Here is a 22,745-nt window from a genome sequence, read left to right on the forward strand (position 1 = left end):
TGTCCCAAATGGTGCAGGGCCCAACCAGAGGGGGCGCCCTACTAGACTTAATATTAACCAACAGACCTGACAGAGTAACTAATGTGCAAGTAGAAGGACACCTAGGAAATAGTGATCATAATATAATACATTATAACTTGTCCTGCAATAAGGGAATCTCTCGAGGGGCCACAAAAACTATGAACTTTAGGAAGGCAAAGTTCAATCAACTCAGAGAAGCCCTTAACAATATAAAATAGGATAAGGTCCTCAAAAACAACAATACTGACACTAAGACACTAAATGGGAGACTTAAAAATATCTTACATTCTCCCTGTAAGAGGTACTGTATATACCTTATGGGAATAAAATGATCAGAAATAAAAGAAAAGCAATATGGCTGAATAAAAATGTTAAGGGGGCAAAAAAACAAAAAAAACAAACAAACAGATAAAAGCCGCAAAAGTAGAGACAGAAAGACTTATTGCCAGTAGAACGAACCCCAAAGTGTTCTTCATCAGTTTGATGCCTACCGTGGCACTCCGACAGTGCCGCAAGTCCGCAGAGCCGAACTGGCACTCTGATGCCAGCACTAATCCGCAGTGCTGCCCAGCTCATCAATATTCCTCCCCTCCCTGTGCCTCTCCCTCTTCATTTCAGAGCGGGGAGAAGAGGGAGAGGCGGAGGGAGGGGAGGAATATTGATGAGCTGGGCAGCACTGCGGATTAGTGCTGGCGTCAGAGTGCCAGTTACCCCGCCTGTGCCAGTTAGCACCTAATTAGCATATATAGAAAAACGAAGATTTCGCCAGAATGGCAGGGTGGATCCGGGCATGGTGGGCATCTAACTGTTCAGCATCCCCCGCACTACCAGCCAGTACCAGCAAAAAAGTTAAAAATTAAAGTGTAGGACCTTTATAGAAATGATGAGGAAGGGGATCAGGGAAAAGCAAATATATTAACACCTTAAGGACCAGGGATTTTTCCGTTTTTGCATTTTAATTTTTTCCTCCTTACCTTTAAAAAAATCATAACTCTTTCAATTTTACACCTAAAAGTTCATATGATGGCTTATTTTTTGCGCCACCAATTCTACTTTGTAATGACATCAGTCATTTTACCCCAAAATCTACGGCGAAACGGAAAGAAAATCATTGAGACAAAAATTGAAAAAAAAAACAAAAAACTCCATTTTGTAACTTTTGTGGGCTTGTTTCTACGCCGTACATTTTTCGGTAAAAATAACACATTTTCTTTATTCTGTAGGTCCGTACGATTAAAATTATACCCTACTTTTATAGGTTTGATTTTGTCGTACTTCTGGAAAAAATCATAACTACATGCAGGAAAATGTATACGTTTAAAATGGTCATCTTCTGACCCCTATAATTTATTTTTCTGCATATGGGGCGGTATGAGGGCAAATTTTTTGCGCAGTGATCTGAAGTTTTAAGCGGTACCATTTTTGTATTGATCGGACTTCTTGATCGCTTTTTATTTATCTTTTCATGATATAAAAAGTGACCAAAAATACACTATTTTGGACTTTTGAATTTTTTTTCCGTGTACCCAACTGACCGTGCGGTTAAATTAATGATATATTTTTATAATGCGGACATTTCCACATGCGGCGATACCACATTTGTTTATTTTTATTTACACTTTATTTTATGGGAAAAGGGGGGGGGGGGTGATTCAAACATTTATTAGGGGAGGGGCTCCCATAGGGGGCTATATCACTGCACACACTGATCTTTTACATTGATGAATGGTTTCTCATAGGAAACCATTGATCGATGATTCTGCCGCTTGACCGCTCATGCCTGGATCTCAGGCACTGAGCAGTCATTTGGCGATCGGACACCAGAAGGCAAGGTAGGAGACCCTCCTCGTGTCCCAGAGCTGTTCGGAATGCCGTGATTTCGCTGCGGACATCCCGAACAGCCCCCTGAGCTAACCGGCAGTGATATACTTTCACTTTAGACGCGGCGTTCAACTTTGAACGCTGCGTCTAAAGGGTTAATAGCGTGCGGCACCGCGATCAGTGCTGCGCGCTATTAGCCACGGGTCCCGGCCGTTGTTAGTGGTCGTGCCCGACCCGCTATGACGCAGGGCCACGCATTATAGAAAGGCAGGGATGTGGAATTCCTATCGCCCGACGCCCGGGACTAGCAGTTTTGGGCGCCAGGCAGGTGAATTTGTCTGGCCCTTAGCCCGGCTTCGGGCAAGCAGGGCCGGACCTGACAAGTGCGGCGGCGATCTGCAGTCTATATGGAGAGGGCACCCGTCTCCTGCCTTCTCCATACTCTGCAGCCTGTGTCCTCCGAAGCAGAGCAGGGGAGATGAGAAGCTGTGTATTTGTCTTCTCTCCCCTGCTCTGCAGACGTGCGGGGGGAGATGAGGGGGGCGTGGCTTACTTCTCCCCGTGCAGACCTGCGTCCTCTGCCTTCGCTCCCTGCACGTCTGCACGGGGAGATGCTTGCGGCGCTCAGAGGGGTGTATGGAGCGGGCTCGGGATTCCTGCCCGCTCCATACTCTGCAGCCCCCGGCTGTTCTCAGTAGCCGGGGACCGCCGCTAATAGCCAGCATGCGGCGATCGCCGCGGCTGGCTATTAACCCTATAGATCGCCGCTGTCAAAGCTGACAGCGGCGTCTAAAGAGACATGTCAATGCTCCCTGGTGGGCTAGTGGGGTGGATCGCCCCCCAGCAGCGCGATCGCAGGGGGGCGATCCACTATGGAGGTAGTCGGAGGACTTACCTCTGTTCCCTCCTGTCCCGGCACTGTCATTGATATATCCTGGCTGGACTAGGCTCTATCAATGGATCACAGAGCACACAGATTAATAGAGTTCAATAGAACTCTATTCATCTGTATGAGGAATCTAATGATTCCTGTTATAAGTAAGTGTAAAAAAAAAAAAAAAAAAAGTTTTAGTAAAAGTTTGAAAGACACACATTAACAGGTTAAACTAATTCTTCTCCACTGTATTCACCAAGGAAAATGAAATGCCAGGTGAAATACAGCGAGATAAGGTAAACTCCCCAGTAAAGGTCACCTGTCTAACCCAGGAAGAAGTACAGTGCCGCCTACAAAAAAAAATCAAAATAGACAAATCACCAGGTCCAGATGGCATCCACCCCCGGGTTCTAAAGGAATTAAGTAATGTAACAGACAGAAGCCTATATTTTTAATATTCAAGGACTCTATAGTAACAGGGACTTTTCCCCAGGACTGGCGCATGGCAAATGTGGTGCCAATATTTAAAAAGGGGTCAAAAGGTGACCCCGGGAATTAAAGACCTGTTCGTTTAACCTCCGTTGTATGTAAATTGTTTGAGGGTTTTCTAAAAGATGCTATTTTGGAGTATCTTGATAACATAAATGTATGACTCCATATCAGCATGGCTTTATGATGGATCAATCCTGTCAAACTAACCTGATCAGCTTTTATGAGTAGGTGAGCTACAGACTGGACCAAGGGCAATCGCTGGATGTTGTATATCTAGATTTTTCCAAAGAATTTGGTACGGTGCCACATAAAAGGTTGGTGCATAAAATGAGAAGGATTGGACTGGGGGAGAATGTGTGTAAGTGGGTAAGTAACTGGCTCAGTGAAAGGAAACAGAGGGTGGTTATCAATGGTACTTATTCTGATTGGGTGACTGTTACTGGGGTACCACAGGGGTCAGTCTTGGGTCCGGTTCTATTTAATTTAATTTATTAATGACCTTGTAGAGGGATTAAATATTAAAGTAGCAATCTTTGCAGATGATACTAAACTCTGTAAAGTGGTAATCACAATAGAGGACAGTGCACTGTTACAAATGTATCTGGATAGGTTGGATGTTTGGGCTGGGAAGTGGCAGATGAGGTTCAACACTGATAAATGTAAGGTTATGCACATGGGGAAGAAAAATCTGGGGTGGGATTATGTATTAAATGGGAGAACACTTGGGACGACTGACGTGGAAAAGGACTTAGGGTCTTAGTTAACAGTAAATTTTGCTGTAGTGACCAGTGTCGGGCAGCTGCTGCCAAGGCAAATAAAATCATGGGGAGCATCAGTAGGGGCATAGATGCCCATGACAAGGAAATAATTCTACCACTGTACAAAGTCACTAGTCAGACCACACATAGAATACTGCAGGGGTGTGGAAATTTAAAAAAAAAAAAAACTACTTGTCCAAGGGACTAAAGCAGAACACAATCTACTTGTCCCTCAAGAAAATCCACTTGTCCTGGTAGATAAAATAATTTCAACCAAAATAGTACGATCCACCCCACTAGACCACCAGGGATGGATATAAGATTCCTTTAGACACTGCTGTCAACAGACAGCGGTGATCTAATGGTTTAATAGCGGCCATGGTGATCGCAGCATGCCAGGCTATTAGCGGCGGGAGGGCTGTAGCTAACTCCTTTTACACCCGAGGCAACCACAGAAAATTGTGCCCCCCATCTGACCCCTATAAAGCCAATCTTTCCATATACAGGGATGAGGGTAATCTTGTGTGACATGATCTGTTGTTATTATCGGAACTTTTATTAGGAAAGGGGCTTATTCACATATATATGCACTTCTTAAAATATTTTAATCACTATTTTTCAGTCTTGATAGGGACTTATATCTGGAGTCTTTTGCTTGGAAAACACTGAACAGCGCTGTGTTCCTGGGGGGGGGGGGGGGTTCTGCTTCTCCAGTTTATGTGCTGCATTTTATTTACTCTAATTTATGTGTCAGAAAATGCTGGAAGTTGCATTTAGTTACTAGATAACTATAACACCCAGCATGCCCTGATACAGCATGTTGCACTGTATAGTAGGACAGTAAGGTTATTGTGTAACATGCTGGGAGTTGTAGTTTTGGTTTGTGTCAGCGGCAGAGCCATAGGCTGTGTCAAGGAATACTGGGAATTACAGTAAGTAACAACAACTCCCAGCATGCCCTGATGCAGCCTATGGCTCTGCAGCTGACCCGAACCAAAACTACAACTCCCAGCATGTTACATTTTATAGTTATACAGATTAGGTTATGGTGCAACATGCTGGAAGTTGTAGTTTTGGTTCGGGCGTGTTTTCGTGCATCCGAGGGGCTCTTAGTCGGCAGGTGAGTATGAAGGGTGGGATTCTGGGGGTGTAATTTAGTGCGGGTGGCCAGAAACCACTAAAAATTAAAATTAGCACAACTGGCAGCAGCACTTGTCAGTCCGCCCCTGTACAAAACATACATGCATACACATATCAAACATACACATATACATACACGGGGTCACTGTCCCCTATATTATACATTACATACATCATACATAGACACATCATACATACATTACACCCGCCGCTGCTTCCCCCCATTACATACACACATCACACATATACAATACACACATCATATATACACATACACTCACACCATAAATATACACCATACATATGCACACATCATACATACACCTGCCACTGCCCCCTATATCATACATTACATACACACATCACACATCATATATACACACATGACGCACACATCGTACATACTGTAGACAGAGCAGGGGGAAGGGAGAGGCTGTGTGTGGGGGAGGGAGGAGCTGTGGATGTCCTCATTCTCCCCCTGTCATATTGTATTATGCAGAGCTGCGCTCTCCATCCTCCGGGAGGGGGCGTGGCTTAATCATTTCCTGCAGACGTGCGATCTCGGGCTCTGCCCTCGCTCCTGAGATCCCCTCACACCAGCTGGGGGGCTCTGAGCAGCGGCCCCCGGCTACTGAAATCAGCTGGGGGCCGCCACTGCCCCCTCCATACACTCTGAGCGCTGGTGTGAGGTGCAGACTTGCATCAGCTCCTGCACCTCACACCGGCATTAAAAGAAAAATAAGGGAGAAGTCTGTCTGTCCCTGCTTGCCTGATACAGGGCTAAATCTATAAAAAATTCACCTGCCCGGCGCCCAAAACTACTTGTCCCGGGCAATAGGATTTCCACATCCCTGATACTGTGTACAGTACTGGGCACCAGTGTACAAGAAAGATACAGTGGAGCTGGAGAGGGTTCAAAGATGGGCAACAAGAGTAATACGAGGAATGAGAGGACTACAGTACCCAGAAAGATTATCAGAATTAGGGTTCTTTAGATTAGAAAAAAGAAGGTTTAGGGGGAGATCTAATATACAGTTCTAATACAGAGATCTCTCCCATGATCTATTTATACCCAGGACTGTATCCATAACAAGGGGGCATCCTCTACGTTTAGAGGAAAGAAGGTTTTTACACCAGCACGGAGGGGGTTCTTTACTGTAAGAGCAGGGAGATTGTGGAAATACCTTCTCTTCGATCTTAGATCTTCTAATACCCTGAGAGAGATGAAAGTTGCACTTTAACCCCTTAATGACGCAGGATGTATATTTACGTCCTGTGCCAGCTCCGGTCATGTGAAGCGCGCTCAGGGGCTGAGCATGTTTCATACCCAGTGGGTCTCGGTAGCTATTAGCAACCAGGACCTGCAGCTAATACTGGACATTGCCGATAGGGCTGATGTCCGGTGTTAACCCTTTAGACGCCACGATCCAAGTTGATGGCGGCGTCTAAAACGGGAGAAAACTGTTTCTGGATAGCTCAGCACTGGGGCATCCCTAACAGCAGGAGGCTTTTTACCTTGCTTCCCGCTCTGCTGCACCATGCCTATAATCCAGGCTGGAGCAGCAGAGCACTGATAACATTGATCAATTCTATGCTATTGCATAGCATTGAACTGTGCATGAAATCCAAGGATTGCATGTAAGTCTAAAAAAAAAAAAAAAAACTGCTCAGTCGGGCTGTTCGGGACCGCCGCGGTGAAATCGCGGCGGTCCCGAACAGCTTACAGGACCTTACCTGCCTCCTCGGTGTCTGCTCCGTGCTGGGATCCCCTGCTTGGCCGGCACTCTCCTTCAACATCATCACGTAGTCGCGCACGCCATCCCGTCATCCAATAGGAGCGGCATGCGTAGCGACGTGATGACGGCCACGGAGAGTGTGGATCCCGGGGAAGAAGACGTCTGGAGAGTCGGGGACACCACGGGGACGCGGCGATAGCGATGGAGCGACATTCAGGGCAGCGGTGACTGGTCCGGAGCGGCGGGGACACGCAAGTATTACCTCCTATTCCGTGGTCTTCAACTTGCGGAACTCCAGATGTTGCAAAACTACAACTCCCAGCATGCCCGGACAGCCAACGGCTGTCCGGACATGCTGGGAGTTGTAGTTTTGCAACATCTGGAGGTCTGCAGGTTGAAGACCACTGTTGGGTTCAGAATCTTTTTTTTTTATTTTTTATTTTTTAAGATTTTGCACCTATAAATTGGGTGCGTCTTATACGCCGGTGCGTCCTATAGAGCGAAAAATACGGTACTTATGGGCGCACAGAAGTAGCAATCACTAGAAATTAGGGCGGCAGATACTCGGCATTACATGGTATACCATGTCAGATATCTGCTGGTGTGCGGCCCGGCTCCACTGTCCTGTTCTTCCGATCGCATCATGGCGTCCTATGGAGGAGCATGTGACATACACGTCACTCCTCCTCCTCCCCCCCTGCGCCCAGCGTAACGCTACGGAGGAAGCAGAGTGACGTGTATGTCACATGCTCCTCCATAGGACACCATGATGCGATCGGGAGAATTGGACAGCGGAGCGGCAACACCCGAGGACAGCCGCAGGTGAGCTGTCTACAAGAGGGTGGAGGGGCCTGCTCCCTACAATGGGGGGGGGGGGGGCCTGCTCTCTACAAGAGGGGACCCTGCTCTCTACAAGGGGGGACAATCTACCTACAAGGGTGGGTCCCTGTCTACAAGAAGGGGGCCCAATGTCTACAAGGGGGGGGGGGGGGCTGCTGTCTGTAAGGGGGACAAGAGGGAGCACTGTCGACAAGAGGGAGCACTGTCGACAAGAGGGGGCCTGTTGTCTACAAGGGGGACACTGGGCTGGCGCTGTCTACAAGGGGGACAAGCGGGGCGCTACTAATGTCTGCAACTATCTATACTACCTACAAGGGGATACTACCTACTATTAAAGGCAATCTTACAGCAGAGTCACCTGCACTAACTTGAATTTATAAGTAGATAGTGCAGGTGACCCGGTTTCTACTGCTGCTCACCATGTGAATGTCAGCCCAATCGCTCTGGAGATATTGGTTTCGCCGCCAATGCAAATTCCCTGTTCTGTCCAATGGAGAAGAGAGAAATCTTGGCTCATACTACAGCAGCCGCCTCCATTGTACACAACAAGGACCCACATATCATACGGTAAGCAGTGCCAGAAACCGTGTCACGCTGGTGTTAGATTCCCTTTAAAATAAAAGTACTCGTACTTGGTATTGGCGAGTACTAGAATTAAAGTATCGGTACTCGTACTCTGTCTTAAAAAAATGGTATTGGGACATCCATACTAGAAATCTTTATTGCTACTTCTGGTGTGCGCCCATAAGTAGGTTTTCTCTCTTTGTTATGTATAATGTGAAAATATGCGTCGCAGATGTCTATGGATGTGAGAAATTTGCCCTGCTACAGGCATCCGAAACCTGACCGATTCTATTCAGGATTTCCTGACATGAACAAAGTGGTTTACCCTCTTAAGGTCAAAGATGAGCCTGGCAGAGCAGTTTTTTTTTTGTTTTTTTTTGGGAGAGCCTAAACAGATTTGAATTGAACTCCTTGAAATGCTTGGACAGGGGAATCTGTATGAGAAAAGGCTTCCAGGGTAGACTGGATGGAAAGAATCAAGCTCTATTTTGTACCCTAACAACAACACCTTCTGAACCAAAGGGTTAGTAATGTGGGCGAGCCAAACCTTCGTGAAATAGAAAATGACATTCCACCTGAGGAAAAGACTTTAGTAGGGGCAGACTTTCAAGCAGAGAAGGAATTGGAGGTGAAGGGCTTGGGGGCCTTAGAAGGGGCAGCCAGGAGGCCCTGGGCTTAAAGACTAGTCCTCTGGAAGCAGAGGAGAGATAAGTTGATGTACAAACTTTCTGAAAGAGGAGGCGAAAACCTACTGGACCAGCACAAGGATTGATGACGCTGGGAACAACTCAGAGACAAGAATTTAAAGTCTCTGGCTGAGTTCACACGGAAGAATAATAATCCTCATCAGGAACTTCCACTGACATCAGGGGGCTTTGATTCCACAAGGATTCCAGGCAGAATTTTCACATGGAAGGTCTGTTTTTATATGCCTCTTGTGGATCATAGTTCGTGTGGAAAAGTAGAGGAAATTCTGCAGTGTGAGCCCAGCCTTAGAGGATCCGGAGTGAGAGGCAATCTGGGAAGGCAGTCACTTAATGGTTAAGAAGACATTAGCATGGAAAGGTCAGGCAAGGAGACCAAACCCATTTGGGAGGGGGCCCTTGGGAGGGGGCCCTGGGAAGAAGGCCCAGGATTCAGGCATGGAGAGCAAAAGGTTCAAGACTGGCTGCATGGAAATTTCTTACTACAGTGAGCTCAAGCAAAGCGCATCGGGGGGGGGGGGGGGGGGGGGGATGATTGGTGGGACGGGTGTGGCAGCCCATGCTGATTTGGAACTGTAAAGGCTCTTTGTCTATAGCAACATTTGCTACTGCCACAAGAAATCGCTAAATAGACCATCTATTATACAAAATATAAAAAATAAATTAAAAAAAAAAACAACAACTCACCGGCCCTTAATCTGTTTGTAAAGCAGTCTGTTTGACATTTGTTTGTGTGCAGGTGTTTCAGTCACTTTCTTAGTCAATAGTTTATAATGATCTAATAAATGCACAAAAAAAAACAAAAAAAAACAGAAGTCAAAAAGTTATGCAAATCTAGGCTTGTTGTGGGAAAAAAAAAAAATCCTCCGTCAAAGCTTAACTAATAAACACATACTGTACATGCATAAAGATCTGTGCACATTTCTGAAAAATTATATGAAAGGTATTAAATGAAGCTAAGCAAGATTCCTCATACAATGGATGCCAACAGCACCTGACAGACCCCAGAGACTCTTAATGGGGTCAACAGGTGTTGCACTGTGATGTCTCATTTTAACAGCGAGAATTATGATCCAATTATACTACTCCTGCACCACACCTGTACTTGGGTTATTTGTGGTATTGCAGCTCAGTTCCATTGAAGTCAATGTAGCAGAGAAAGAGAAAAAAGTCTATACGCACCCCTGGTGAAGTACGTCAAAGTAGCGAGATGGTAGATGGAAAACCACTTACCGAGTAGGGTTGCGCTTAGAGCACAACACTTAAGAAGACATCTAGAGGATGATCAGGGACCTGCAGCCTCGGCTCATCCGGTATTAGCCCCGCTAGTCCGGTGGGAAGATAATTCAAGCAAACAAATTTCTAGCTTTTTCTTGGCGCTGGTCCAACAAAGTATGAGTTTGGACGAAATGAATGACCAAAAAGGTTTTAATAGCACTAAAAACATTGCGTTTCTGGACCGAACAGGACCCTTCCTCAGGTAAGCACCTTACCTGGAGATGGGTCCTGTTCAGACCAGAAATGTGTTGTTTTTAGTGCTGTTAAAACCTTTTTGGACATTAATTTCATCCAAACTCATACTTTGTTGGACCAGCACCAAGAAAAAGCTAGAAATTTGTTTGCTTGGTTTGAAGTCAATGTAGCCAAGTTGTAATACCACATCAAATCTGAGGACAGGTGTGGTGCTGCTTTTTGGAAAAAAATTGCTCTGTTTTTCGATTCCTGGAAAAGCCCTCTAAGGGTATGTTCACACAGAGGTATGTCCGTGCAGAATTCCACTGGAATATTACGCATGGACATTCCGCTGCAGCAGAGTCCCATTGATATCAATGGGATTCTGCGGCACTGTGCACATGGCGAAATTTCCGCAGCAGAGGTTTCTGCTGTGGAAATCTCAATTCTGATGTCCGCAAAAAGGTGGATTTCGCTAAGAAATGCATTACCGTGTATGAGACGGCGCATTTCAAGTGGTCCTAGCGCCCACCAAATCAAGGGAATGTGCAGAATATCCATCTGTGTTTTCCGGGCGGACATTCTGCACATTTTATGTCGCGCGAACAAGGACTTACAGGGTTTTCAAGTAATTTTTCAACTGAAAGCCTATCCTAAGCATAGGAGAAGTCATAGATGGGGGTCCGGCGGACCTAAACTATTAGACTATAATGTTTAAAATCCAGAACAATAAACAACAGAAACTTAAAAAAAAGTAAAATAAAATAAAAAAAAACACACACACCACAAAAAAAAATACAGATTTTTTATTAAATCATAAAATAAATAAATAAATCAAAAAGTGATCAGTGCAATAAAAAGGAGCCCTCATACATCGTATATGAAAAAATAAAGTGTTACAGGGATTTTTTTATGCTTACCGTAAAATCTCTCTTGGAGGATCCATTGGGGGACCCCGAAACCGTGGGTATATTCTCTTACCACTAGGAGGCGCTGAGAAAGAAACCAGCAGGTGTCCGAGGGAAACAGACAAAAAAAAAAAGGAACTGAAAAACACCCCTCGGACAAAAACTGAACCTTAGTCACAACAATGGGTGGGTGCTGTGTCCCCCCAATGGATCCTCTGAGAAAGATTTTACGGTAAGCATAAAAAAAATTAAAAATCTACTTTTCACGGTCGGTACCATTGGGGGACACAGAAACCGTGGGACGTACCAAAGCAGTCCCCGGGGTGGGAAAAATACCCAACTCAGAATCAGGCAGAGGACTGAGCCACTGCCTCCTGCAAAACCTTACCTCCCAAACTGGTGTCCGCTGACGCGAATGTGTGCACTTGGTAAAAATTAGTGAAAGTGTGCAAGGATGACCAAGCGGCCGCCGTACAGACTTGCAGGGCCGAAGCCTTATTGCAGAGAGCCAAAGAAGCCCTAGTCACCCGAAAAGGTGGGATCTTTCCTTTGCGATGGTACGATTCAGATATGTCAGAATGGATCCACCACAAAATGGTCGCCTTGGAAGCCAGAATACCCTTGCTACTACCCTCTGGAATGACAGAGGAGTCACCCTGCCGGAAAGAGGTGGTGACCGAAAAATATATCCGGACAGCCCAAACAAAGTCCAGACTATGAAGCGAACGCTCCTTAGCACTGGAAGGAGCCAGACAAAAAGGAAGGAAGAACAATATCTTTGTTCACGTGAAAGGGGGAAACCATCTTGGGCAAGAAGGAGGGTGGTGGCCGAAAAACAAACTTGTCCTGACATGAGAATTGGAAGCTAACTGCCGTTGAAACAGAAAAGAAAGAGCCGACACTTGACCCCTAAGAGAACTGAGGGTCAACTGTTGATCTAATCCGGATTGTAGAAAAACAAGGTGGCGTGGGAAGGAAACCACAACCAGGGAAGCGTACTGAGCCTTGCACCACCTGAAATAAGCCTTTCAAGTGCAGTGTTAAATTCTGCAGGATGAAGGCTTCCGTGTGTGAAGCATGGTGCAAATCACCCTGGACAAAAAACCCCGAGCTCTCAAAACCGCGGTTTCAACCGCCACGCCGTCAAATGCAGCGACTGTAAACTGGGGTGGCTAGAGGACCCTGGGAGAGCAAATCGGGACGAAGTGGAAGACACAGCGGTACATCAGTGACCAGCCTAATTACGTCAGCCTACCACGTGCACCTGGGCCAGTCTGGAGCTACCAGAATGGCCGGAACGCCCTCTGCCTTGAGTTTCCGCAGAACCCTGAGCAGGAGAGGGAGAGGCGGAAAGAGGTAAGGGAGACAGAAGGATGACCAGAGCGGGGGAACCTGCCTGTTGTTGCGAGACAAAAAGAGATCCACGTCCTGGGTCCCCCAGAGATCGCAGAAGAGCGGCTGAGAAAGTCCACTTCCCAATTCTCCACCCCCGGTATTTGGATTGCTGAGATTGTGGGAACGCGAGTCAGGGCCCAGATCAGAATCTTGGAGACCTTCTCCATCGCTGAGCGACTGCCACCCTGGCGATTAATGTAGGCCACAGCCGTGGCATTGTCCGACTGAACACAGACCAGACGATCCTGAAGGAGGATTTCCCAGTGGAGGAGGCAACGCTAGATGGCCCGGAGCTCCAGAAGATTGATGGGAAGTGACCTTGGACAATCAGATCCTGAAACACACTCCCCCAGCCCTGGAGACTCTCATCGGTCGTGACGATATTTCCAGTGGAGGGGGAAGAAAGGACCGCCCCTGGAGAAGGAGGGGGGACTGAAGCCACCACAGAAGAGACCGTTGCACAGCAGGGGGCAAAATAATCAGTTGATCCAGAGATAACAGACTTGTCCCACCTGGCCAGTATGGCCAACTGGAGGGGGCGATAATGAAACTGGGCAAAAGGGAACCGCCTCCATGGTAGCCACCATCCAGCCTTGTACCTCCATGCAGAAACAAAATCGGAATCAGGGAGGGGCGCTGCAGGTGACGGAAGCCCTGTTGCAGAGAACTCTGTTTGTTCAACGGAAGACAAACACGGGTGGTTGCAGTGTCGAAAATGAGACCCAGAAATATCAGACTGTGAGGGGGAGAGGTGAGACTTCTCTCTGTTAATCACCAAACCGAAGGTGGACAGAGTCTGTAACGTGAGATGAAGGATCTCCAGATTTTGGGACCGGGATGGGGCTTTGATCAAAAGGTCATCCAGGTAGGGAAGAATCTAGTTCACCGCCTCGCTGGCTAGCTGGGGAAGAGGAGCGAGACCTACGGGAAGAGTGTCCATTCCGAGTACACGACTCCGGAGAAGAGTCAGAGGCAATCACCTTAGAGCGCTTACGAGCACGTTGGAATAGACTGTCAGGAGATACGGAATGAGACTCCCTGGGAAAAGTACGTAGGGAAGGCCTCTCTAAGGCAGAAGCCACTGATTTGGAGACCCTAGCCAGTTCAGAAATCGACTGGGTAAGGTAAGAAACCCACTCAGGGGGAGGGACGGACCCAACGCCTTCCAGGGAAACATCTTGAGATACCGAAACAGATGGCATGGCATGCTTGGAGGAGCAGGCGGAACAGGTGGACTCAGTGGAACCACCGGGCAGTTTAGTTTTGCAGCCCACACAAGCATAGTAGGTGACTAGGGCAGTGGTCGCCTGTCTGGCAGGGGGGGAACCTTCGGGTCTGTGGTTGGAAATAGTTGCTAGAAAACAGCAGTCAGCAAAAAAATGAAATGGAGAAATCTCACCAAAGATCTGTGTCCCGCCGCTGGAGCGTAGTGCTGGAGCTGAGAAGACCAGGAGAAGCTGCAACGATATGGACGGAGCAGGAGAGAAGAGGGGCGGAGCTAGCAGTCTGTCCAAGAGGACAAACCCCAATGATGAAGACTGACCCCCAAGTGCGCACTGTGCTGATAGGTAAATCAGTGACCCCTGGTGCGTGTGCAAAGAAAGTATTGGTGAACAGAAGTAGTGGGCTGGAGCTCTGGCACGTGCTCCAATGCAGGCGGAGCGAAGTCCCAGTCCTGGACCCGGCCGCAGGCACAGTCTATAGTAATGAACTGGCTTCATGCGCCTGCCGAGTGCAGGCGAAAGTAAAAAAGACAACGGCTGCACGATCGCAGCTCAGCTGCGGCCAGCGTCCCTGATAGAGAAGGTGCTGTGCCCGTAAGCAGTGCTGGGGAGGGAGAAAGGGAGGGACCTTCCCCGCAATCCCCGGAGCCCCAGTACTGCAGTAAAACACCTCTAGACACTCCATAAGATAAAACTCCCGCCCCCAAAGGAGACCCCAGACTCCAATAAAGAAAAGGGTTAACATACCACCTCCAAAGGAGACCCCCCCAGTAAGGATGTTAGAAAAAGAGCGGTGGTGGGAGAGTGGAGAGGAAGAGGGGGGGGATATATATTCATCTTGTACACCACCATGCTTACCTAAGGAGTCTTCAGCCAGCTGTAGTCACCTGCATCACATCAGGCTGAGAAAGCTGGATGAGCAGGGAAAACAGGGGGACCAGCAGCAGGCCCCCCCGCGATCAGACATCAATAAAATGCCTAATGTTGGAATACCCCTTTAAGGCGTTAAGATGCAGCCTGGTCCTAAAGTTTGCTCGGTGGTAACTTAGGAGAATTTCTGCACTGCAAGATTATATTGCACCAATTCATACAATGTTTAACACAAACAGTTGAACATTTTACCAAGCAGACCTTTGGAATAAAATTTAAACAGAAATTATGGCAGAAATAAGGCATAATAAGTCACCTTTAGTGTCATCGTGACTCTTGGTACGCTTACGCTTCAGGCCCTCCACTGCCGATACAGAGTGGCTTCGCAGCATCTTACTGCTCCTCCTTGTAGGCGAGCGATTCTCTTGGACAAAAAGATTTCTTCTTGCTTTAGTGGCTAAAAAAAATAAAATAAAAAAATGATAGGATTGTGATTCTGTGTTTGAACATCGGATATGATACTACAGTTTGAAAGGGTTCAAATTTTTTTTTTTTTTTAAACACGTCTATAACACATCTACTGACAAGATTCTAATTCCCTAAACCTGCATGATTCTTGGCACAGTTCAATGGCAAATCCACTGCAAAACAGGGTTATGGGTATAGCATGTTGTACACAACTACTGTAGCCTCTAATGTTTCTGATTTTGAATAGAATGACTACAAAAAAGGGACAGGAGTTATGCTCATTAACAATGATTAAAGGGATACCCCGGAGAGGGGAGAAAAAAAAAAAAAAAAAGGTTAAAGAAACCATATGGAGCCAGAAAGTTATGCAGCTTTGTAAATTGTCTATTTAAAATAAAACAAAAACACACAAGCTTTGTTTTGATTATGTGCTCCAAATTTATCAACCCCCCTGTGATAGTATGATAAATATGTAGCACATAAGCAAAACTAAAGCAAAAACAATGAATAATATTGAACAATGTAAGGATATTCCAACTTTTTTTTTTTTTAATTGATGGTAAAAGTCCACCAGTTGTCCCCACGCTGCTGTTTAACCGCTAACTCTGTGCGTCCACACTACAGCTTATAATTGACAAATAGTTTTACTGTCAGTTAAGGAGATGAAGCACCAATCCCTACCTTCACCATCTTTCTGGGGCTGTACTGGAAGAGGCATCTTTAATTTCTCAACCATTACAACAAGATTGGAACTTGATGTCTCCTAAAATATAAGACAAAAAAAAGCATGCACAGTTACAGAAAATAAAATCCACACCTAGATGTATAGATAACCAAATCAAGTTAATTATTTGTTAATGTTTTCACTCTTTTTTTGTGAGTTTGTGGCAAAGGTTAACACAGTCAGAATGCTGTTCCCTACATGGACTGGACCTAACAGGCTCCCTTTAAAATGAGCCACAGCAAATCAAGTTTGAAGTGCCTTTAGAATATACTGAATAATTTACCATGGAGTCATTTTAAATGTGGTATAACATGGCTAGATTTAATCTGAAATAAACCACTCCTTTTACCCTTTCCTGTCCTATGACAGTTATGGGACCAGCGTGGGATAGTCATGGGGTCCTGATCAGCTGGGATGATGGACAGAGGGTCCCTATTAGGGATCGACCGATTATCGGTTTGGCTGATATTATCGGCCGATATTCCCGATTTTGGACATCATCGGCAATTACCTTGCCGGTAATGCCCTGCCCAGAGACCGCCGCCGCTGCCCCATTGCATCCCCCATCCCTGTTTTTATAAATACCTGTTCCCTGGGTCCACGCTACTTCTGGCTCCTGCGGTGTCCAGCGCTATTACTGTGCACTGCGCAATGACGAGTGACGTCCTCAATGAGACATCACCGTCAGGGCGCACAGTGACAGATCAGGATGCTGCCGGAGCCATAAGTAGCGCAGACCCCAGGAACAGGTAATTATGAAACCGTGGATGGGGGAGGCAATAATGGGGCAGCGGTGGTGGTTGGACTCAGCACCGGCGGGGGGAGAGAAGCGGGCGGCGGCAGTCTCTGACCAGAGGATAGGCAGGGGGAGCAGCGGAGGTGGTTGGACTCAGGACAGGCAGGGGGAGAGAAGCGGGTGGCGGCGGTCTCTGGCCCCGCAAAATCCGCTGCAGCAGTTCATTGATTTAAAGCGCCCTCTTGAAATCATTGATCTGCAGCGGCTTCTGTGGGGCTTATAACGGAATATCAGTATAAGTTATCGGTTATCAGCCTTAACGTTCACAGATTATCGGTATTGGCCCTAGAAAATCAATATCGGTCGATCCCTAGGCCCTATTCACCTCAAGTGGGGAAAAAAAAATAAACCTTAATAAAAGTTACTAAGATCCTCCCCCTTAATATAATTAAAACACTGCTCAAAAAAAATAAAGGGAACACTTAAACACCACAATGTAAAACCAAGTCAATCACCAAGTATTATTTCGCCCTTAATCAGAGAATTATTCTAATATTTTCTGCTTAGAATTTATTCTGCATGGCTAAACTTTCATTCAAGGGGTAAGCCACAGCCAGAAAGTGAACATGGGACTATGCTGTAAAGATAGATTGCTCAAAAACAAACAAACAAACAAAGGGAACACTTAAACAGCACAATGTCACTCTAAGTCAATCAAACTTCTGTGAAATCACACTGTCCACTCAGGAAGCAACACTGATTGACAATCAATTTCACATGCTGTTGTGCAAATGGAACAGACAACAGGTGGAAATGATAGGCAATTAGAAAGACACCCACAATAAAGGAGTGGTTCTGCAGGTGGTGACCACAGACCCCTTAGAAACATAGAATGTGCTGGCAGATAAGAACCATTTGGCCCTTCTAGTCTGCCCAATAATCTGAATTCTATCAATAGTCCCTGGCCCTATCTTATATGAAGGATAGCATTATGCTTATCCCATGCATGCTTAAACTTCTTCACTGTATTTACAGCTACCACTTCTGCAAGAAGGCTATTCCATGCATCCACTACTCTTCTCAGTAAAGTAATACTTCCTGATATTACTGCAGAAACCTTTGCCCCTCTAATTTAAAATGATGTCCTCTTGTGGTAGTTTTTCTTTTAAATATACTCTCCTCCTTTACCGTGATGATTCCCTTTATGTATTTAAAAGTCTATCATATCCCCTCTGTCTCTTCTTTCTTCCAAGCTATACATGTTAAGGTCCTTTAACCTTTCCTGGTAAGTTTTACCCTGCAAGCCATATACTAGTTTAGATAGAGTTCCGAGAAGAGCTACTAGAGTATCTATATCCTTCTGGAGATACGGCCTCTAGTACTGCGCACAATACTCCAAGTGAGGCCTCACCAGTGTTCTGTACAGCAGCAGGAGCACTTCTCTCTCTACTGCTTAAACCTCTCCCTATACATCCAAGCATTCAGCTTATACATCCAAGCATTCTCAGTTCCTATGCTTCCTGGCTGATGTTTTGGTCACTTTTGAATGCTGGCGGTGCTTTCTCTCTAGTGGTAGCATGAGACGGAGTCTACAACCCACACAAGTGGCTCAGGTAATGAAGCTCATCCAGGATGGCACATCAATGCGAGTTGTGGCAAGAAGGTTTGCTGTGTCTGTCAGCTTAGTGTCAAGAGCATGGAGGTGCTACCAGGAGACAGGCCAGTACATCAGGAGACACTGAGGGGGCCGTAGGAGGCCACCAACCCAGAAGGAGGACCGCTATCTCCGCTTTTGTGCAAGGAGGAGCACTGCCAGAGCCCTTCAAAATGACCTCCAGCAGGCCACAAATGTGCAAGTGTCCAATCAAACAGTCAGAAACAGACTCCATGAGGGTGGTATGAGGGCCCGACAGCCACAAGAGGGCTTTGTGCATACAGCCCAACACTGTGCAGGACGTTTGGCATTTGCCAGAGAACACCAAGATTGGCAAATTCGCCACTGGCACCCTGTGCTCGTCACAGATGAAAGCAGGTTCACACTGAGCACATGTGACAGATGTGACAGTCTTGAGACACAGCGGAGAACGTTCTGCTGCCTGCAACATCCTCCAGCATGACCGGTTTGGCATTGGGTCAGTTATGGTGTGGGGTAGCATTTCTTTGGGGGGCCACAAAGCCCTCCATGTGCTTGCCAGAGGTAGCCTGACTGCCATTAGGTACAGAGATGAGATCCTCAGACCCCCTGTGAGACCATATGCTGGCGCGGTTGGCCCTAGGTTCATCCTAATGCAAGACAATGCTAGACCTCATGTGGCTGGAGTGTGTCAGCAGTTCCTGCAAGAGGAAGGCATTAATGCTATTGACTGGCCCGCCCTTTCCGCAGACCTGAATCCGATTGAACACACTCTGGGACATCATGTCTCGCTCCATCCACCAATGCCTTGATGCACCACAGAATGTCCAGGAGTTGGCGGATGCTTTAGTGCAGGTCTGGGAGGACATCCCTCAGGAGACCATCCACCACCTCATCAGAAGCATACCCAGGCGTTGTAGGGAGGTCATACGGGCACGTGGAGGCCACACACACTACTGAGCCTCATTTTGACTTGTTATAAGGGACATTACATCAAAGTTAGATCAGCCTGTAGTGTGGTTTTCCACTTTGATTTTGAGTGTGACTCCATATCTAGACCTCCATGGGTTGATAAATTTGATTTCCATTGATAATTTTTGTGTGATTTTGTTGTCAGCACATTCATATGTAAAGAAGAAAGTATTTCATAAGATTAATTAATTTCATTATTAGTTAATTATTTTTTTGAGCAGTGTAAAATAATGAGTATAAAAACCAAAAACTTTTGGTATTGCTGTGTGCAGAAATGTTTGAACCATGAATGGCATTTCTGCACACAGCAATACCAAATAGAGATCAGAAAATCCTATCAAAACAGATTACTGCGTGAAAAGGGAGCCCTCATACAGCCCTGTATACAGAAAAATTAAAGTATTCTAGGGGTCAGAAGGATAATTTTGAGCATAATCATTTTCTTACAAAAGTTATACTTTTTCAAAAGTAGTTAAAACAAAACCTATATAAATTGGGTATTGATGTAATCGTATTCCCCTATTAAAGATAACATGTCATTTTTGTTTCGCACCACAAATCATTTTTTGTCCTTGTCATTACAAGGTACAATTAGTCCCTCATAAAACTTTCAACATTTTAAAGTAATGGATTTTTAAAAAGGCAAGTAAGAACAACAACAAAAAAAAAACTAAACATTTCAAATTGGCTGTGTCCTCAAGGCAAAACAAGGCAGTGTAATTAAGGGGTTAATACAATGCCTATTTCAAGAAGTTTGAAACCAATAGAGCAGGAAGCAGAAAGGATAAGAGCAAGAAAGACCAACACATGGAACTTCTTAAACAGAACACATAGGAAACTCTAGCTTTGGTCAATTTCCCTTTATCAGCAGCATAATACATAAGTTTCAATATAAAAATTTGTAAATCAATATGCATATGTTCTTTTGCAGAAAACAGGTATTCAATGCATTTCTTACCCTGTTAAGTGGCTTTTTTAGAAGTTCAATCTGCTTCGAGCTCTGAGAGGACTCTGCTATACTTCTGTGTCTCGTCATGGTGCTTGTTCTTTGAAATTAAACATGACAGATTATTACAGATTTTGTTTAGACAAATATTTGCTGTCATTCTGCCTTGTATATAAGCCTACCTCCTTTTCTTAGCAGATCTAGTTCGAAGCTCTTCAAGCTGATCCTCTTCATTAACTGCCTTGGGAACACTTGGCACCCTTAAAATAGATGGCTGAGAATACATGGGAGTTTGCCCATCTAGCATAAAAGAATCATCTCCATCTGTAGGTAAGACCAGTTTCAACTCTTCTGGAATCTGTGTCCCAAGACTAAAATATATGTCTGCCAAGATTTTGGGTATGCTTCCTATGTACCTATAAGTATGAAACAAATGAAGAGTTATTAGAAATTGGAGGTTAGATTGCAAATAGGTAAATTAATAAGTAGATTACATAGGCATTAAAGTTTATTTCCACCACTGGATACTATGTGAATATAAATGCGCTCAACATAAAAATTGCAACACCAAGCAGGACAAGCCATAATGTTGAGGAAGTATCAGTGTCGCTAAGAGCACTTAGCTCCAATCCAGGGCATGTGAGGAGGGCTTCAATTGTATAAAAGCCAGATCTTTTCGGGCTCATGAACCCTCAGAAATTGGAACAAGTTAGTTCAGTACGATTTTGCGATGCCTCCTGTTTGTTGATGTGCCATTAGAGCTGGGCGGTATGACCCATTAACTCCCCTACACCCATTAACCCCATCTTGCCCCTCATTCCATTAACCCCATCCTGCCCCTCATTCCATTAACCCCCCTGCACCCATTAACCCCCCTTCTCCTTTCATTTATACTATGCTGCCCCTTATTCCATTACCCCCTCTGATTCCATTAACCCCCCCTCCTCCTCACCTGTGAGCTGATGCGGCTGCTGGGAAGTGCCCCTATCATCAGTGCAGTAACGTGGGCGCTTCCCGCCCGGACACAGGATCCTCTCTGGCGGAAGCGTTCAGCGCAGGATGCTGACGCTTCCGCCAGGAGGGAATTTGAAATTTTGATCTAAAGTGCCCACTGCGCTATTATGCGCCACAGCCACTTTAGAACAGTGAGCAGCAGCGGCGCAGCTCACGTGCGTTGTGTGAGTGGGCCCGCCGCTCTTTCAAAGATCAGCGGGCCCCCTGACAGGCGGTCTGTCCGCCCCTGAAGCGCTCGCTCCCCTCGGTCCTGCGGCGTGCACTAGGGGCCTCAGGAGCGGGCGGCGGAACTAGGAGAAATGCGGCGCAATGCTCTGCCTTACGCCGCAGGACCAAGGGGAGCGGACGCTTGTTATGAACACTGGCAAAGAGAGGGGAGAGGTGGACTGGTGCAGGGAGCCAGCTCGGGGCTCCGGGAAACATCAGAGCCAGGGGATCCAGTTTCTGCGCTTTCCCCTGGCTCTGAGGAGCCGGCCTGAAACTGCAGGGGGAGCGGGGATGAGGAGTCTCATCCTGCTCTCCCCTGACAGAGCGGAGCCGTGGGCTCTGTAATTCATTCATGGGCGGGGGGAGGGGCCCCACCGGTATAGCGGTATGGGGCAAAATTGATACCGTCGGAGAAAAAAAAATAAAATAAAGACGGTATCTGGTATGAACCGGTATACCGCCCAGCCCTATGTGCCATTAATCACCATTGAGAGGGATAGAATCTTAGATACTTTGATTTATCACTTCGATCACTACAAACGCCAGCCAATATGTCAGCACTGTTCAACACTGCGTGTCCCAGGGATTGGGAGACCAACAATGGACTGTAATGACAGCAAGAGGTTCAGAGGCTAACTTCATCAGACTGTGTTATTAGAAGCATGGCAGGAAGTGATCCATTCTGAACTGCAAGTCACATAAAACCTAGGGTGTCAGACAGTGTCTACACAAAGAAGGTTTCTTGCATGACATTGGGTGACAAGACATCCAGCTACAGGTGTTCCATTGACCTCAACATTGTTTTAAGGCTCTATGGTGCAGAACAAGAAGGCAATGGAGGCTGAAAGGACAACATAATCATCATAAATCAGCAATGAAAATAAATAGGAGGTTTCTAAATATTTTTCCAAAGAAGTGAAAGGATGCATGAGCTGTGTAATCTAGAAATATGTCTGGAAAATATGTTGCACTAGGCCAAAAAATACTTCATGCAACTACAACATATTTTATTGTTTGTTAAAAAGTATTGCTAATAAGGTAAAGCAGACAGCTACATAGGAGACTGCCTCAGAAGGGGGCATGCTGTCCATTAACCCAAGGACACAAACCATAAATACGTACTCTGTCAAGATTCCTGCCATAAACTTGGTCAAATACGAGGGATCTTCTGTCAGAGAAATAATTCGGAGCATATCTGTGATCTTAAACAAGAAAATAGTTTTGCACATACAAATGAAAACCAGAAG

At 46.0% G+C, this 22,745-nt stretch overlaps 1 protein-coding gene across 1 annotated transcript in view; it reads right to left on the minus strand.

The window, feature by feature from the left end:
- The window catches only part of TICRR (TOPBP1 interacting checkpoint and replication regulator), a 54,535-nt gene that overhangs the window by 7,516 nt on the left and 24,274 nt on the right, over window positions 1-22,745 (minus strand). The window contains exons 11-16 of the mRNA XM_056571924.1: window positions 22,621-22,700; window positions 20,460-20,693; window positions 20,290-20,377; window positions 15,948-16,029; window positions 15,115-15,255; window positions 9,638-9,728 (exon numbers count right to left, since the gene is read on the minus strand). Coding sequence (XP_056427899.1) covers window positions 9,638-9,728; window positions 15,115-15,255; window positions 15,948-16,029; window positions 20,290-20,377; window positions 20,460-20,693; window positions 22,621-22,700 — 716 coding nt within the window. The remainder of the gene's footprint in view (window positions 1-9,637; window positions 9,729-15,114; window positions 15,256-15,947; window positions 16,030-20,289; window positions 20,378-20,459; window positions 20,694-22,620; window positions 22,701-22,745) is intronic.

This window comes from Hyla sarda, chromosome 4 (genome assembly GCF_029499605.1).
Source record: "Hyla sarda isolate aHylSar1 chromosome 4, aHylSar1.hap1, whole genome shotgun sequence".
In the NCBI taxonomy this organism is placed as follows: domain Eukaryota; kingdom Metazoa; phylum Chordata; class Amphibia; order Anura; family Hylidae; genus Hyla; species Hyla sarda.